This window comes from Pagrus major, chromosome 7 (genome assembly GCF_040436345.1).
Source record: "Pagrus major chromosome 7, Pma_NU_1.0".
Lineage (NCBI taxonomy): Eukaryota > Metazoa > Chordata > Actinopteri > Spariformes > Sparidae > Pagrus > Pagrus major.
In genome coordinates, this window is record NC_133221.1 from 7,448,349 (window position 1) to 7,466,248 (window position 17,900).

At 40.9% G+C, this 17,900-nt stretch overlaps 2 protein-coding genes across 2 annotated transcripts; both read right to left on the reverse strand.

Moving 5' to 3' along the window:
• Positions 1-2,202: 2,202 nt before the first annotated feature.
• On the reverse strand, positions 2,203-6,320 carry LOC140999942 (thyrotropin-releasing hormone receptor-like). Its single transcript, XM_073470524.1, has 2 exons — positions 5,464-6,320; positions 2,203-5,027 (listed from the first exon to the last, which is right to left on the reverse strand). The coding sequence occupies exons 1-2, from the start codon at positions 6,238-6,240 to the stop codon at positions 4,629-4,631; spliced, it is 1,176 nt and encodes a 391-aa protein (XP_073326625.1). The 5' UTR covers positions 6,241-6,320; the 3' UTR covers positions 2,203-4,628.
• Positions 6,321-10,272: 3,952 nt separating this feature from the next.
• ocstamp (osteoclast stimulatory transmembrane protein) lies at positions 10,273-16,233 on the reverse strand. The gene is made up of 3 exons (XM_073469465.1): positions 15,906-16,233; positions 12,527-13,541; positions 10,273-12,434 (listed from the first exon to the last, which is right to left on the reverse strand). The coding sequence occupies exons 1-3, from the start codon at positions 16,040-16,042 to the stop codon at positions 12,081-12,083; spliced, it is 1,506 nt and encodes a 501-aa protein (XP_073325566.1). The 5' UTR covers positions 16,043-16,233; the 3' UTR covers positions 10,273-12,080.
• Positions 16,234-17,900: the final 1,667 nt, after the last annotated feature.

Consider the following 17,900-nt stretch of genomic DNA (forward strand, 5'->3'; position numbering starts at 1 on the left):
ATTGGCAGAGCTGAAGTGTTCATGGGGTCTGGCGTGGTGGAGGAGAAAGAACCGGCGCATGGTCTGCAGCCATCTTAAATACAAGTGAGCCAGGTGCTACAGGTGCTCCACATCTCCTCCGATGAGCCGAGATCACGCCCCACCTACAGGAACACAACCCGACATGAGTGAAAAGAAACACACCCACTAAACCAGAGGACAAACCCAGGTCTGTCACACTGTCACAGCATATTTTAAATCAAATTTTAATCAAGAACAACTCATGAAGAATGTGCTCATATGGTAGTTGAGATATTCATGAACTAAACATTACCTAATGATTCATTAATATATTATCTCCCAGTCTGTTCTCCAGTCATCATTATCTACTATTTAGTCCTCGAATCACAGTTATTCAGGAATTACTTATTAACGATTCATTAATTATCATGTCGTTCCTAATTCATTCATGACTCGCTCCTCAGTAACTACTCAGATTTTTGCGTACCTTATGGTTAAGTGTTGCAGAATCTTAAAATTGTACCCACTACCATTATTTACCTTTTACCCTCCTTCATTTAATCCATGTAGTACACACATAGTACAATGCAGTTATATGGTTCACAGAGGCTTTGTGCCCAAACAGAAGCTTGATAATAACAAGCTGTGACCTTTTACACTCTGCATGACCTTGCATGTATGCCAATTTTCTGCTCATGGACCATAACAATCGCAAACATAGCTGTCAGCCTCGTGCCTACACAATAGCGCAGCGGTTACATTTGTTTGGTCGTTAAAGCGCTGAATTTGCCCCGTGGTTATGTCCCAGCTTCAAAAACAGTGGGGGAAAGATGCTGAGGGTTCACTGAGCAGAAGGCCTGAGCTTTACTGTGTTTTGGGAATCTTGAACAATAAGAACTCTAAAAGTAATCTCTGCCGCCAGGGGTCTCTATCAAAATGAAAGACATTTGTTGAGTGCAGGGACGACTCGGCAGTGCAAACTTCTGAGAAAAGCAACTGGAGGAAAATAAATCCTTAATAGTCACTCTGAACAATGAAGTGTTGAACTCTTTCATGGAGGGGAACACTCTCAGACAACACCTTGCTGGTTATTTTCTGCAGAAGATTAAATAAATCAGTAATGTGACAAGTGACCTGTTTGGAAGTGCCATTACGAAGCAGAGCATGCTGCCAAACAAAATGACATAATGAGCCAACCTGCCACTACTTGTCAAAGTTGTTGTTTTAAAAGAAGTTGTATCTCAGAAGAAAGTGTTCACATTACTTTAAATCATGTCTTAAGTGCCTATTTGAATATTTAAGTTTGGGTTGCTTCCAAATTCGATTGACCAAGCAGAGAAAGGCGTTGTGAAACCGAAGGCATAAATCTTTGTCAACCTTCCAGGAATTAGACGCACCATATGTTATTTCTGCCAAACAGGAGACGTTTGCTGTGTGTTTTGAGAGGAGAGAGTCAGGTGTCAACGTCTTGTCGTTTTGACATTTTAATGCAGAATTTGTACATTTTATATCTTCAGAGTACCTAATTATTAAAGTAACCTGATTTCCTAAAGTCTTGAGAAAAGTGTAATCTTGTATAAAATGACGGACTAACCGACGATAGAAGTCATGACGAATGATTGTCAGCAGGCACAAACTGTATTCTTCTAGTTGACAGAACAAAACCAGCACCCTCCTTCAAAAATAGTGCATTATTGATCGTTCTTAGAGCTGAAAAGCAGAAATACAAATGTCAGCTGTGGAGAGAGCCACCAGCAGCTGTTTTTCAGCTGTAGGTCCGTCTGTATTTCTTCCTCTATTGATTCCTCTCTGCAGACCTTCCTGACATCTCTTTCATCATAAAACTCCTTATATGGAATTTTTCAGCACTATACAGCCTGCACAATGTCCAGAGGGTCTTGATTGCTTTACATATTATCGACGTGACAGAGAATATGGCTACCTTATTAGAAAACACAGACAGGTTTGATTATCGACAGTAACCTCACTTTTTATGTGCTGTGGCATGTCGGTGAAGCCACATTTACCACCTACAACTGCTTCACATCGTCTCAGCGGTGCATATGTTTTGCTAATTGTTGTTATTCTGACTTTTATTTCTGTTAGTTGCATGCTCAGGTGTAGTCTTGCAGCAGAAAACTGTGAGAACAATGACACAAAAGTCTGATGTGTTCAATCATGACAAAAAGGTGGGGAAAAAAAGAGAATGTATACATTTTTATTAGGGTTGTAAAAGGATTCGTTAACCCCACAGTCCACAAGAAACGACAAGCATGTTTACAAAATATCTAAGACTCAAACAGAATAGATAAATATATTGAACACAGTGTGAAAGGGATTCATATATGAGCCGTCGAGAGCTGGATATGTTGAGTAATGTGGCTGACAGGACAAGACGACAGCAATAAGAAGAGGGAGACGGCAAACTTTTAACATCACAATATTTTTCACATAATGCACGTCCCCGCTGGCAAAAAAAAGAAAAAAAGACAACATCATCCTCTTTCTCTGGCTAATGTTTTGAATTGAATCTGATTTGTTTGTTATCAGAGCTTCAATTGTTTTTAACCTCCTGCCTCTCGGTTTGGCCGACTGGAATGCTAATGATACAAACTGCCCACATGCAGAGACAGGAGTCAGATATAATCTCAGTGGACGGGCTGAGAGATTGTTTTGTTGTTTTCTTTGGTGAGTAGCCGCAGAAAAATACAGCGACAAATTCAAAGAGTTAAAGAGGAGGTAGTTGGTGTGTGAAGAAAACACTTCAAAAACGCCCACACAGGTGTTTTCAGTAACTTCAGTAGCTAATTAATCTAGTCAGGTTGAAATGGAGCTGTTCAAGGAATTACATTATGTCACCCAATAACAATGATCGTGATGTAAATGGTCCAACAGATGTGACAAATCTAACAAAAGACTGAGAGAGCCGTCAGTCGAGCTCAGTCTGAACATGCTGCACAGGTCTGATAACATGACAACATGAGTGAAAACACCTGTGTAGGTGGACCTCGGCTGTGTAGAGACTTTAAACTCTTAAATAGCTTATGTTATGAAAAACAACCCAATTTATTTTACTTCACAAGAAAAGTCTGTAGATTTTTCTATGTTCCTCAGGGTTAGATAAAAAAAACCCATAGAGCGGTCATGGCTACGTTAAATACTAAGCTAATGTCAGCAGCTCAGCTTAGAATGAATACTGGAAATATTTTAATTAGTCCAATTGCTAAATTAACATATTATAACTTGTTGAACGAGCAAAACTTTGGAAAGAGCCAGGCCAGTTGGTCCCGTGTTTCCAGTTTCTGTGCCAAGCTAAGCTAAGCTAAAAAACTGCTAGCTTTATATATTAACCCCACTCACATGAGAGTGGTATTGATCTTCTCCTCTAACTCTGAGCAAGAAAGTGAAAAAAACCACACCTGATTCAAGTGAATGGGTCGTCAGCATCGCTTCATGACGAGCTGATCATTTGGATCAGGTGTGTTGGAGCAGAGAAACATCTATAACATGCAGGTCAGCGTTCCCCAAGGGCCAGGAATGAATTAACCCAGTTGACACTGTTTTTATAGCTGCACCATTCAAAAAATTGGCAACATTCTATATATGCATTGTTTTTAGGCCTGTAAGTACACAGATATTTCTTAAAACAAAGCTTATTCTATGTACACACACGTAAACAGCCTTTTAAAGAACTCCTGCCAGGGTGAAGATTCAGAAAGTCAGTTTTCACTTTTTACGTCTGGAAACGATTTTGGAAACCAGCTGTTGAGGAGACATATCACTCTGAAACCACACATCTCAACCATTTTTATCAGTGTGCTGCCAAAAGGCTTCAACTGTTATTTACATTTTCATTAATAATTCATATTTTATGAAAGTTAGCTTAGTTTGCCTTCAGAAGAAATATCGTTATGTTCGCTTTGATGAAATACCAAAAAAAAATGTAAGTTGCAGGTACACGTTGTGATGCACTGAATGGCCACAGTCAGACACAAACACCTGCAGAGTTAAAAGTGGCTGCTGCTGCTGTTGTTGTCTGCAAGTAAGTGGTAGGAATTCAGTAAAAAAAACTGAACTGTGTGTTCATAAGTGCTGTTGAAGAGTGTTACATCTGAGGGTACAGAACAGTCCAGCCTGAACACGTGAAAAACACAAGTGCACTTGTCATCAAGAAAAACATTAGTCTTTTGATTTCACTCGGTCATTGTAGCGCATATCCAGTACAGCAGCACTGAAACATGTCATTTTAAATGTCTCTCTTTCACAGATGTTCTTACTTTGTGTTTGTTATGTGCACTTAAATGGTGAGTGCAATACTTTTTAAAAACATTTTGAAGAGCCACTCACATTATGATGCCATTAAAGCCCACTAAGCAGAGTGAAGTACACTAAAACCCGGTCTCACATCCTGTATTTACAACACATTTACAACACTGATGCTAAAGTAACACAACCACCACACGACAAAAAGAAAAAAACCATGCCACAGCAAAAAACGAAAAATTTCTACAGATATCAGCGTGAGTAAATATGTTTTCTAACAGGTGGACATAACTGATTTTCACAAATGATTTATCATACACGCACAGTCTGTCCTAATGAACCCAACAAACTCATCAAAGCCTTTATTAAGAAATACTGAAAGTGCTTGCGTCATCATCGGTTTCGTTGAGCTTCTTGCTGGTTTGGGCGCTCACTTCCTCCTGTTCTGTGATCTGCTCGTTGCTCTCGTGGGATGAATCTTTGATCACGCTGTAATACATCGGCACGGTGTATTCTGCCGCCTTCTCCTTGTGTCGCCAGTTGCACTTGCAGAGCTTTTTGAACGCGACGCGAAACTTCTGAGACATGAGGTTGTAAATGATGGGGTTGATGGCACTGTTGGTGTAGATGCACATCCGGCAGAAGAGGAGGAACCAGGTGTTGTGGTACGGCGGGTCGATGAAGGAGTTGACCACCACCAGAGTTCGGTAAGGCATCCAGAGCAAGGCGAAGAGGACGACCACCACAGCTAGCATCTTTGTTATCTGTTGATTCAGAGAACAAGGAATAAAAGAGACTTAATTATGTGACAACAATGAAGGAGAAGACCACTTATAATTATCTTAACAGGCACAATATGACTCATGTCAATGTTGTAGATGTCTATGAAGAGTCTACAGCTATGCTAACGGTCCTGTAACGTCTTACCATGCGAAAGCTGTGCTAAATGCTAGCCTAAGTATGCTAACATGCTCATAATGCAGCCTGTCCTCACAAGAAAAACAATACTGTTTGATTGTTCAAAGGATTTAAAGGATTTGTGTCAGAATAAAGAGTCTGATTGGTTGATTTGTACGCGCTCAGCACACCTGACTTCAGCTGACTGTTGTCAATACGACATTTAACTATTTTTTGTTTCATCACGGTCTGTCTAAAAGAAGAAATGATTTAATCAGAAATTCTTCAGATTTTTTCTGGTACCTGTTTCCTTGCAGAGATGGCACCCTTGTTGGCCTTGTTGGTGCTGTTGGAATGACCCTGGTGGACCGACCCTCCTCCCTCTCTGTCGCTCAGATGCGAGGGCAGAGGGCTCATGAACAAAATCCTGGCGATGAGCCCGTACAGCACGGTGGCCACAGTGAGGGGGATCACATAGAACAAAGTAAAGTCAAGGAAGTAGATCGGCATGTAGAGGCTTCGGGAGACGCGGTAGCCACAAGTGACAACCACTCCGTTGGTGTAGACGGTTTCATTTGTGTCCACTAAGAAGAACCACATAATGCAGTAAAGTGAGGTAAAGATCCAGACACCGGCTATGATCCTCTTGGCCCGGGAAACGGTGCATATGAACTGAGCCTTTATGGAGTGACAAATAGCAATGTATCGTTCGATGGTGAAGGCTGTGATGGAGCAGGACGACACGTTGATGCCCAGATACTGAAGATAAGTTATACACAAGCATCCTGTGTATCCGTATATCCAGAAAGCTACGACATCAGAGATGTTAGGCAGCCCTGCAGCAAGGAGCACAATGAGGTCTGCTGCAGCCAGACTGACGAGGTAACAGTTAGTCGGGGTCACCATGTGTTTAGTGCGCAGTACAACCAGCACCACCATGATATTCCCAGCAATCCCAACTACACAGATGAGCATTGTCAAAAATATTGTTATGACCTGCTCCTCAAGGGGGTTCAGAGGCATTTCTGTCAGATTTACAACCCGAGCGACATCCTGAAAGAAGGTTGTGTTGTTCTCCATTGTGTTTAAGTCCTGCGGCCTCAATTCAGTTGATCTCCAGGGGCACGTATAAATCCTAAACAGAGAAGCACAAACAAGCAATAGATTATATTTCACGCTTTAAAAAGGCAAGACACTCCCAAGCATTATTAATATTTTCTTCAGACTCTGTAGGCCACTATTGTCGGTAAAAAAATGAATATACATTACCTGCTCAGCACCAAACAGCAGGTACACTAGTGACTATTGCTGGTGAACAGAGTGGAACATTTAGCAGTTAAAAAGTTTCCTTCAACACAAACAAAGTTAAAAGATGGAGAATATTGGACTTAGATTCATAAGTAGTCCATTAACACTAAAAATGAATGAAAATGTTCTTTTTATTTCAACTTCTGGGTGTGTTCATGAGCAAGTGTTCACCATATAAACTTAAAAGGACCTATGACAATGTTGTGTTCATAATTTGTCTCCGCTGCCCCCAAGTGGCCCAAAAATGTAGATATTACAGGTCAGATATACTTGTGCAGTGTCCTTTGGAAAAGGCGAACAGGCTGATTTCTTGGCCTCCGACAGATTTCTCAAGACTCACTCACCCAAACAACTTCGACTCTGCACCACAGCAACACATCCACCAGCTGTAACTACAGTCTGTAACATTAGTTGGCCTTTAATATAAACACGTCATGGTGTAACAGTAGGCTACATCGCCATAACGTCCAATAGTGGTGCCGGAAATTTCTTTTTAACATGGTGGTGATGATGAAAAACAAAAAAATAATAGATTATAGAGTAAGTGACGATTAATAACAGAAACATACTCTGTTGATGATCCTTATAGGGCACAAAATGGGGATGGGGACAAAAAAGTCTCCCAGATGCTTTTGCTTCAAGTGTTAAGTGTAAATAACCATCATTAATAAATGTTAAATTCATAGTTAATTAAACTTTATTTCATAGTTATTTTAAAAAACGATGAAATCTTATAGTATTATAAACATCAGTTGCTTGATAAGTGGTTTATGAAGCATTGCATAGTTTGTTAACAGTGAAACAACTATTAACTAAAGGTTAATTAACTCTAAATTTACCATTTATTAATGACGGTCATTATTAAGAGTTACCAGCAGTTGTACTGTTGTGATGAGCTATTTCAAATCTGCAGTTCTTACATCCACCACATTGTTGGGTGTCTGTCTAAAACACTCCCACACGTCAGATGATCGGCGAGGTGTTTTAGTTGCAGTTTATCCATTCTCTGACTGGGTGCAGCCATCTTTACTCTTGAAAGGCACCGATTTGATTGGGTGAGTAGCATCACGGGAGATTTACAACGCATGGAAAAGCTGTGTGGGTTGAAATACAAACTATTTTTTAAGTTGAATGATTCTCAATAATTCATCAGTTAAAAGTCATCTGAACATAACTCAAAAACTCTGATATCGAAATATCAGTCGACACACACATTTTTTGCAATTATCCCTCAAATTTGGTTATCAAACACTTCTGATCTGTCACAGATGCAGGATATTTTACAGTTTTACAATGAACTTTGTTGTCTAAAGTGACAGCAGCGCACTGAAACAAGAACTGCATTATAATCTCTATGAAAAGGCTTTTATATCGGTGCATATCAGACAACATACCAGTATATCTGTTGGAAGCCAATATCGGCCGACTGATATGTTGATCGGGCTCTGATACATACATACAGATTCTTTAAAAAAGCAGTTTTCACCAAAACCAAAAACATGCAGATTAGAAGTGGAATCAGAAACTTTTAAGAAAAGATAAAGTTATGAATATTTCCAGCTACTCTCAATTTTGAAATACAGAAAATAAGCATTCTTAATAAAGGCCAAGAGAAGACTGAAATATAAAGTGTGAGTAAAATAAAAACCCCTCTCCTGCTCTAAAAGAAAAGTCAGACCCTCCCTGCAGCAAAAAGAAATGCATAACCCTCCCCCTTCTTACCTCCTACTAAATATTTTTTTTGCAGAGGACATGAGGCAGAAATGCACTGTTAAATCATGCAGAGTTCATTGAGGTTAAGAAAATAAAAGTATGGGAGAGTTAGTAAATGAAACAAATATTTTTAACAGAAGAAAAATGTGACTCTTACCATCATTTTCAAAAGGCAGCGCTCAGGTGCAAACAAACACAGATGACTGCTGAGTTCTCCTCCTGAGCCGCTCCAGCCGTCCACATACGCCTCTCTCTCTCCCGTTCGCTCTGCCTCCCTATTCTCCCGGTGCAACCCTCCCTCTCTACAACATCACATATCATTATATCCACACGGCAACACACTGCCTTGTACAGCCACCAACTTAAAAATCAATTCCACCTCCCACCTCCTCAGCTCCGAGTGTCAGGTCAACTACTGTGGCCATGGCTGTATAGCCAAAAACCCTGTAATTATTCAAAGAACAGAGGAGGTAGCCTGCAATTCAACACATTGACACAGCTGTGATTGGTCATTGAAATGAAATGGCAGTAATTATTAAGCAGACCTTTTTTTGGCACTAGCTGATGATTTAATGAACTCTTCATCTTGCCTGAAAGGGCAAATTAACAACTTTGAATTCTCAAAGGTTTTGTACAAATTCGGGACTCTCGTTTCTTTTCTTTTGAAAACCCGAGCAAACATCATAATATTAAGATTCTTGATAGTCCCTGTTCCGGCTCCCAATAGCTGAAAACATTTAGTGACACTGAATTATGTTTCTCAAAGCTCTGAGAACACATTCTCGAAGAAACACTTAGAGGCTTTGTAAAGCTCTTTCAACCTCTATCTGTGGACGGGAATGTCTGTGTGAATGCTAATGCAAGACAGATGCTCGCATTTTCATAGAAGAATAGTTTCAGTGGCAGAACGTTCTGTCCACCGGGCCTCCTCTAATGACTAGATAACAGCTTCACAGAGAGAAGAGAAATCCTGCAAAGCAGTTTTTTGTCCAGGTAATTACCTGACTGAACTGCTGCGAGCTAAGACGTCTGCGCTATACTGTGTTTGAGCAAATATCGTAATTAGTGTGTGCTTCCTGCCTGCTGGCGGGCTGCTTGTGACAAACTCCAGCTGTTCGTCCAAAATTTGTACAAACACACAGATATATATATTTTTTTTTTAACAAAAGAAACGTTTTCAAAGGTAACAAACATGCCAGGCTGAATTATTGGAAATAAAATAAAAGATATCTAGAATATTAAAGGCCTGAGCACCAACTGGAAACTGTTGGAGTTATTTTTCCTTTCTATTCTAAAGTAAATCACATTTTGTCGAAGCTATGATGCTCAGAAACTCATGAAACTTTGCACACGCCTTGTACACGTCTATAAAATAAAGTGTCTGGTGCCCATGACCTAAACCCAACAGGAAGTCAGCCATTTTGAATGTAATGCTCTTTTCTTTTTTTTACTTTTATAGGTGTTGTACTTTAACAAACTCCTCCTAAACATTTTACCCAATCAACTTTTAATTTTGTCAGTCTAATCTTAACATGTTTGCGATGACAAGTTATCAAAAGCATGAATTTTTGTTGAACAGCGTGCACGTGGTGGCGCGGCAAAATTCAATGTTTCAGCTTTAAACAAGGAACCTAAAAAGGAAGATATGTTACACTTCAAAGGGTAGGTTAAAGACTGATTCCTTTTTTTCCCCGACATGTTGTTTGTCCCTTGACTTTGTTCGCAACATAATTGCAGTCTTATCAGTGATATTTGGTCAGTCCTGCCCCGTTTGGTCATAATATTATTAGCCAATCATTAGGGGAAATGCATTAGGTCTCCCATAGACTTCAATACAGCTGACACCACAGTTTGGCACCAAAGTGAACACAATAAGTTACCATGGACTTCTTTACATCAAAAGTCAGAGCTGCGTCGGTGGTGACTTTTCCATGACGAGGCCGCGGCTGGGGTGCGAGGGCCCTTTCAACATTGCTTTCAGCTTTAATTCTACCTGAGTCCTGATTTTTAATATTTGACTCAGTGTAAATTATATAAATTCAGAGTGTGAACAATCTGATACAGAATAAATCCAGTCAAGTATAGAATAAGTTGTTTCCAGCCTGAATGCGACTAAAAAAAGAGTTTAATTTACATTTTTACAATAATCATTCGTCCAGTTCACTGCATTTCTAACGAGAACAAGTTCAGATAGAGCTGTCACATCCATAGTGAGCAACACACTGATGTCAGAATTCATAGTAACAAACACTGCATGAATAATTCATAATTTCTGGACCCACGGCAGTGTATCATCTTTACACAAGCTGCTGATTTTTGAGCGAAACATAAAGTGGACAAAGAGTCAGGATTAAAAATAGATAAAGAGGTATTCTATTATTATTCTGGGATGATGTCTTAAAATAAACTCCCAAAGCCTCACTGGAGTTTTAAGCAAGGAGCATACTGATGAAATGGAAAGAGGAGAGGACTGATTAAAATAGGCCGGTGAATTAATAGACGTACACATGAAAAAGTATTCATTTAATCTATTTAAGATATCTAGGTCAATGAAATATTCAAAATATGTTTTAAATCCAAGCTATTGCTGTTCATTTCCTGTTTAAGGGGCACTGTGTAACTCTGTTCTCATCTGTCCAAAGCACCATAGTGGCATCTAGTGGAGCTGGAGGTAAAAAACAAAACAATAACGCAATTCATTCTGATCCACATGAGAGGGGAAACAGCACTGCACACATAGTACAGAAAAGACATGCAGTAAGACATGAGCTGCGTGACCTTTATGTAAAAAACAGTGTGGATGCAGAGCAGAAGTGTTGGCGCCTCTTTAAAAACCACATCCTTAGAGACCCTTCGAGTGGTGGTACGCTTACAGAGGAAAAAGTGTGTCAGTTACTCACACACAGGATGCTACCCTCAGCCTAAATTTCGCAAAAAATGAAACTCAGTTTAAGAGTTTACAGTCGCGCTAGCAACTCTGGAGGGGTGCAGAGAGGCACAGCACTGCTTTGAGTGCTTTAAATGCTGACATCAGCACGCTCAGATTTTTGAACTTGTTCACCATCTTAGTTGCAGGATTACAATCGTTTGTTGATTAGCACTGAACACAAAGTACAACTGTTACTGATGGGAATGTCATGTCATCATTTTCCTAAGTGTATAATCTCACCTGAAACTAAGAATCGTGTTTTTGTTACCTTAAAATCAGCCCTTTATGTCTACAGAGGGATCAGGGGCTCCTCTCATTTCTCTGTTTTGTGTCGCCTCTTTCCTCCTGCCTCCTAAAATGCTCGTCGGGAGAGGCGATGCAAAGGTGTATATACAAACTACAGGGGGAGCAGGACTCTACAGATGTGTTCTCATGGGAGGGACTACGACACGAGGAGAGGAGGCTAGGAAACTAGTCGAGGAGGCAAAAACTGAGAAATAAGGAGAGGGGCAGGTCCTCTTCTGTGTGCTGTAGTGTGCCTGCAGGGGAGTGTGAGAAGAGGGATGATCAGTTGGTTGCTGAAGATCTGCTAGATGCTGACAATTCCTACACATTAATATCGGATAAAGACATTCAGACCCGATGATGGCACTAGATGAAAAGCTAAGATATCAACAAAGTTATTACAATTCATCCTGAGGGGAACATTCTTGTGTTTGCTCCAAATTAAAGGGCGATTCATCAATTGCTTGTTGATACGTTTCACTCAAAACCACTAATGTCATTTTTGGTGCTAGAGGTAAAGCCAGGGGATCACAAGAGCCAGAAGCTGCTCGTGCACAAAGATGTTGAGATTTCACTTGACAAGTAATAACTTTGACCTGCTGGTGGCGCTACATGACAAGTCAGAATATCAACAAAGTCATGAGGATTCATAATCTCGGCCCCCTTGAACATGTGCAGCCACAGTTCAGCCATTGGAAACCTCAACTGAGATTGTCTGCTTCTGCTCTTCTTTATTCAGCTTCACTTGTATTTTCCTCATCAGGTAAGCCGTCCTCCTCTCCTCCTGCTCTCTGAAAAAGGATGCAGAGATTTTCCTGCGCAGCCGTCTGGCGTAAACCTCGAGGAACACCAGAGAGTAGCTCATCAGCCAGAGACATCCCAGCAGGAGTGTGACTCCCGGGTTCGGAGCTGAAGTTGTCACATCGCAGAGGGACGGCTCGGGGTTGAAGGTCCACTTGTAATCTCTGTGGAAGTTCGTGAGCTCGTGCGTGACACAGAAACTCGGGATGATACAAGAAGCAGAGAGGAACCCCTGAACCTATCAGGAGATTAGCAAAAAAGAGAAAATACATCAAAATACTGCAGGAATCCTAAAAGGAGCCGTGCTGGTAAGCTGGTGTGCTGTCTTACCTTGTAATTGATGCTTATGCTGGCAGATGTCGGTGGAAAATCCAGTAACCACGGCACAATCAGCTGAACTACATGATACACAACGTGATCCAAAGCTACTATTAATGTAATGGCAATGAAATATAATGTCACCACAGCTAGCGCGATGAAACAGGAGGTACATTCGTCGCTTGTTATTTTGCAGCTTGTTTGACAACTTTTATTTTTAGCTGTCCTTGTGTCGCCAGCTTGAGTTGCTTTCTGCCGGAGCTCTTTGGAGATGTAGCCGTTATCAAACTGAACTGATGTCAGGTAAGATTTCAAGTAGCGGGCAGACTCGAAGATTAGCAAAGCAACAAAAACGGCAGCAAGGATCCGGTTCGACAGCAGTTTGTAGTCTTTGAGCAGGTTCCTGGCGTGTGAGAAGTGGCCCTCTATCTGCCCAATCATCTTAGCAAACCTGCTTTTGACTTCTGACACATCAACATGTGTGAAATGACTTAAGTTCCTCAAGTTATTGACGATGCTCAAGTCTTCCCTTTTCACTTTCATGGCTTCTTCAAAAAGGTCGGTCTTTGCTTTATTCAAAGGCTCAGATGAGTTTAACAAAGTCCTTGTAAAACCCTCAGCGGTGCACTTCAGGATGCGTGCGACCGCCTCGACGTTCACCGTGATATTCGGGACGACGTTCAGAAGTAAAATCATGACGGAGGCCGAGATGAGAAGCTTACGCCCCTGTTTGGTGCAGACGGTAGGGAGAGCCATGGTCAGCACACAGCGCAGAGGGTGACACAGGAACGACACCAGAAACATGGCCACGCTGTAGATGCAGGTGGTCTGAATGGACGCCTCATGATTGTATTTCAGAGTCTTGGACAACCAGTGATAAAGCAGGCCACCAGTGATGATGGCGAGTGTGAAACAGAGAGACAGCAGAGTCAGGATGTCTCTGCCAGCAGGTGTCGGTACAGAGTAAACATCCCAGAGATGAAGCAGGACAGATTTTACAGCCTGCCTGTAAGATCCTGTTCTGTTCCTGAGGAGGAAAACACAACAGTTAGAGAGATGTGGCTATTTGCTTTCTTTGCTTTTTTCCATGTGTCTGTTAAAGGTGCACTACGTATTTTTTAAAGATATTTTAATCAGAAGAGTGAATCTTCACTGGCTGATCTTTTACGCCACAACAAATTAAATAAAGAAACTCTCTTTGTTTTCATGACTGAATAAACAAACTGACCTTAAAGGGATAGTTCGGATTTTTTGACATGAAGTTGTATGACATCCTCACCATCAGTGTCGTGCATCAGCAGTGACTTTTCCCCCACTGCGTCCTGTGAGCCGAGGTCTGTCCCGCTGTTGTTGCTGAAGAAAGTAGTTACGGCTAGTTTGCGGGGTCACTAAGATAAAGCGTTTTGCTTCAAAAAACAATATCCGTTCAAAGGAGTAAAACATTTGCATCACAAAATCGTTTACGACAAAAAAGTCAGACCTCACGATCACCTGGCACTACTTCCCCTCCCTTCGTATCACTGCGCGCTTCCGCCTGTTGACACACGGCACCGCTCCGTCAGCTGTTTCACGGTGTTTACATGCTCGGATGGTAAACGTAAATATGTCTGACTACGAAACGAGTGATGAAGACATTCCTTTTACCACAGAGCCAAAGGGATATCTTTATGAACCCGAATACACAGACACCGAGCTTCGTCAAATGGAGTTAGAACGGGCAGAGAGAGAGGAGAGAGACAGAGAAGCGGTCCAAGCTGAAGTTGGACCTGTACAGACAGTACATAGTTGCTGACAATAATAATAACAGTCATCATATAAAAAGGCACCGTCTTTAGCTTGTAGATAGTTGTTCTTACCTGGGGTCGTGCCACAGCAGCGCTCTTCAAAACATGTTTCTTCCTCTTTCCTGGGCGTGTAGGAACATAATCGTCCTTGCTGAAGTGTTGCACTACACACACGAAGCTTTTTCACCCTTGGCAGTCTCGCTTCAATGTTCAAGCCTATGGCAAGAAGCCAAAGTTGCCTAATAGCAATGTCCGTGACAGGAAAGCGGTGAAATATATACGGCGACTTGGTGTGATCTTTGTTGTTGCAACCCGGATAATCGCAAATCCGCACCATTTTTATATATCCTCTTGTCTAATAATCTCGCTAGTACTCACATTAGCTCTCTCACACATCCGAGCATGTAAACACCTTGAAACAGCTGACGGAGCGGTGCCGTGTGTCAACAGGCGAAAGCGCGCAGTGATACGAAGGGAGGGGAAATAGTGCCAGGTGATCGTGAGGTCTGACTTTTTTGTCGTAAACGATTTTGTGATGCAAATGTTTTACTCCTTTGAACGGATATTGTTTTTTGAAGCACAACGCTTTATCTTAGTGACCCCGCAAACTAGCCGTAACTACTTTCTTCAGCAACAACAGCGGGACAGACCTCGGCTCACAGGACGCAGTGGGGGAAAAGTCACTGCTGATGCACGACACTGATGGTGAGGATGTCATACAACTTCATGTCAAAAAATCCGAACTATCCCTTTAAAGGACAACACAATTTCATACAGTTTTCAACAGTGTTCTGGACCTTATTTTCCTCTGAGTTTATTCAGTGATGGAAAAGATAATTATTTCTGAGTTTGTGCTATTACCTCATTAATATTATAAATATTAAAATATTAAAAAGCTACATCAGCCAGCAGACAGTTGGCTTAGCTTAGCATGAAGGTTGGAAAGTGAAATCAGTTAGCCTAGCTCTGTTCAACAGTAATAAATATGGCCAGCATTTGAGGGTAGATCCAAAAATATAGGGGAAGTGTATTACCAGAGTTACCGACAACTGCTTCTCTTTGCTTGATGTCCTTGCTAGCTACCATTAGCCACATTAACTCACAGTTCAGTTAGCCATGGAGCCAATAGCCCCAGAATTTGCCTGGACCGGGACCTCCATGCAACCACGCTCAACCAAACCTGAGAGTGAACAAAGCTGAGCACCAAACTGGGACTGAACACAGCATTCTGTCCATACCTTAAACAAACAAGGTATGACATATTCACTAATTAGTGAGCTTCATGGGTGCTGGCATGTGAATGTTTCTCAGCTTTGGACAGAGCCAGGCTAGCTGTTTTCTCCCTGTTTCTTATTTCCTGGCAAAATACTGCAACTGACAAGACTATTGTCCAAAATGGGCTCAACCTACAACTATTGTAAGACTATCACAGATTAAGAGTAGAAGAAATACGATCATAAATAATATAAAGTTAAATAGCCATTAGATAGATAGATAGATAGATAGATAGATAGATAGATAGATAGATAGATAGATAGATAGATAGAAATTCAACTTATTTGTAACCTCCTTCAAGAATCAAAGTAATTAAAAATACAATTTCTTACTTGAGAGGCGTAATACGATTCACTGTGATGAACTTCATTCTGTCTGTGTCAATATGAACTTGAGGAAAAACAGGACTGGGAAGTGCTGGAGGACTGTGAGGATTAAAAGAGGAACTTCTCTGAACAGTCACTGTCATGTTGTGGTTCGCCTACCATAAGTTCTCACGAGGGAATAAGAAGACCGTGAACCAAACATGACACAAAATCATATGGAGGGCATGATGTAATTACACACACACACACACACACACACACACACACACACACACTCAATGTGACTCTGGTGTCATGAACCTGAGTGAGGTTTCGGAGTGACATTTGGAAAGTGGATGTATGCCCAACCTGTAATTTGCTTTACTCAACCCACACACTGTGTAATGTTGACGCAAGTATGATCACACAGTTTATTCAAATCCTCACCCACTAAAAGGGTGCATTGTTTTTGTTTTTTTACATTCATCTGCTGCAGGGAGGCCTGGATGTTTGGCTGCACTCAGGCTCATGACTGAACTGTTTCCTGTTGTCTACACTCTCCTCCAGTTTGTCAGACGAATATAAAACTGTTGATTGGTGCACATTTTCCACCCACAAAAATAACAGTTGCCTGAAATGCTTTGTTGTTTGTATCTAGATGGAAATCTATAAAACGAGTACGCCTTGTACGTCTACTGGCAGCAGTCAGCTTCAGATGAACATTCTGTTCCCATTTTGTCAGATCTCTGAACAAACACTGACAACCTTTAGCCTTGTTGGAGGATTATCACTATTTTTTTCTTTTAATGTTATAGTAGATCTTTTTTAACAGAGTCATGTAGTGATGCTGCATTTTTGTTGGCTAATCCGGAAGTTAGCCTCACCCTGGTTCCCTCAACGAAAAGCCTATGCGATTTTTGAATTGGATTTTGAAAAATATCGCCAAAAAAAACCCTCTATGGCAAAAACAAGTTTATGATACTTACACGTTTTGTTCAGTAAGATAATCTTCACAGATGAACACCACTTTTGTGACTTTCAAAGCGTAATTTAAATCTCTAGAGGTAAAAAGCTAATGTCAGGCTATAAACAGATTACATTGCGGTTGTATGACTTACGCGTCACCACCACTAAACGTCTTACTACAAAACTACTTTACACATTTTCTATAAACTACTACTACTCTACAAGTTGTAAAGCTAAAGTTAGAATAGTTGGCCTGTAAAGACGGACTAATGAGTAGATGAGTGTTTGGTGTGATGACGTTTAATGTCCACAACAACTTAGTCTCATTTAGCCACTTGTTAGCATGGCTAAATAGCTAAGTGGCTGAAGTGACTGGCGTTTTTATGACACGTAAGCGCTTTATAATTCAATTGTGGGACATTTAGTGATTTATTTAATGAAGTAAAACCCATTCAAATAACAGGACACAATATATATTTTCTTCACTCTCTCCACTACACAGACACAGACACAGACACACACACACACACACACACACACACACACACACACACACACACACAGTGTCTTTATTGGTCATGTACAGCGGTGCAAAGGTTTTGGAATAGAAATAACAAATCTGTCACTTGAGAGAAATGGGATTTAATGTAAAAATACAGTTCCAGTTATGATCGATACAAAAACAGTAATCACATTTATTCTAAGTAACAGCTGAATACTAAAATATTTCTAATCTGTCTTTGGATCTATAAAATAGCAAAGACTTAAATCAGCCTCGGTTGAAATGGAAGTTTGTTTCGTGCAGACATCTCGGTACATCCTGTCCTGCTCTGTGGATTTTGGTTGAGTATTTTATAGTTTTGCATTTAAACACCACAGGACCTTTTGCAGTGACCCTGCTGACACTCAGTAACCATCGCAGCCTCGCACAAGTTAACCATTGTTGTCGGGCCTCTTGACTTCAGACAGTTTACTACACCAAACAAACATTGTTAGGAATTTACAACTGTGTGCCTTCTCTCGCTCTGTTTCTGTGTGCAGAGGCCAATATGTGTT

What these genes read in the sequence shown, in the direction of transcription:
- LOC140999942 (XM_073470524.1), bottom strand. Translation starts at nt 6,240, where the DNA reads ATGGAGAACAACACAACCTTCTTTCAGGATGTCGCTCGGGTTGTAAAT. An exon ending in CCATCTCTGCAAGGAAACAG is followed by an intron (nt 5,028 to 5,463) that starts GTACCAGAAAAA and finishes CTGAATCAACAG; the next exon opens with ATAACAAAGATGCTAGCTGT.
- ocstamp (XM_073469465.1), bottom strand. Translation starts at nt 16,042, where the DNA reads ATGACAGTGACTGTTCAGAGAAGTTCCTCTTTTAATCCTCACAGTCCT. An exon ending in AATCGTATTACGCCTCTCAA is followed by an intron (nt 13,542 to 15,905) that starts GTAAGAAATTGT and finishes TTTCCTCCTCAG; the next exon opens with GAACAGAACAGGATCTTACA. An exon ending in GCATAAGCATCAATTACAAG is followed by an intron (nt 12,435 to 12,526) that starts GTAAGACAGCAC and finishes ATCTCCTGATAG; the next exon opens with GTTCAGGGGTTCCTCTCTGC.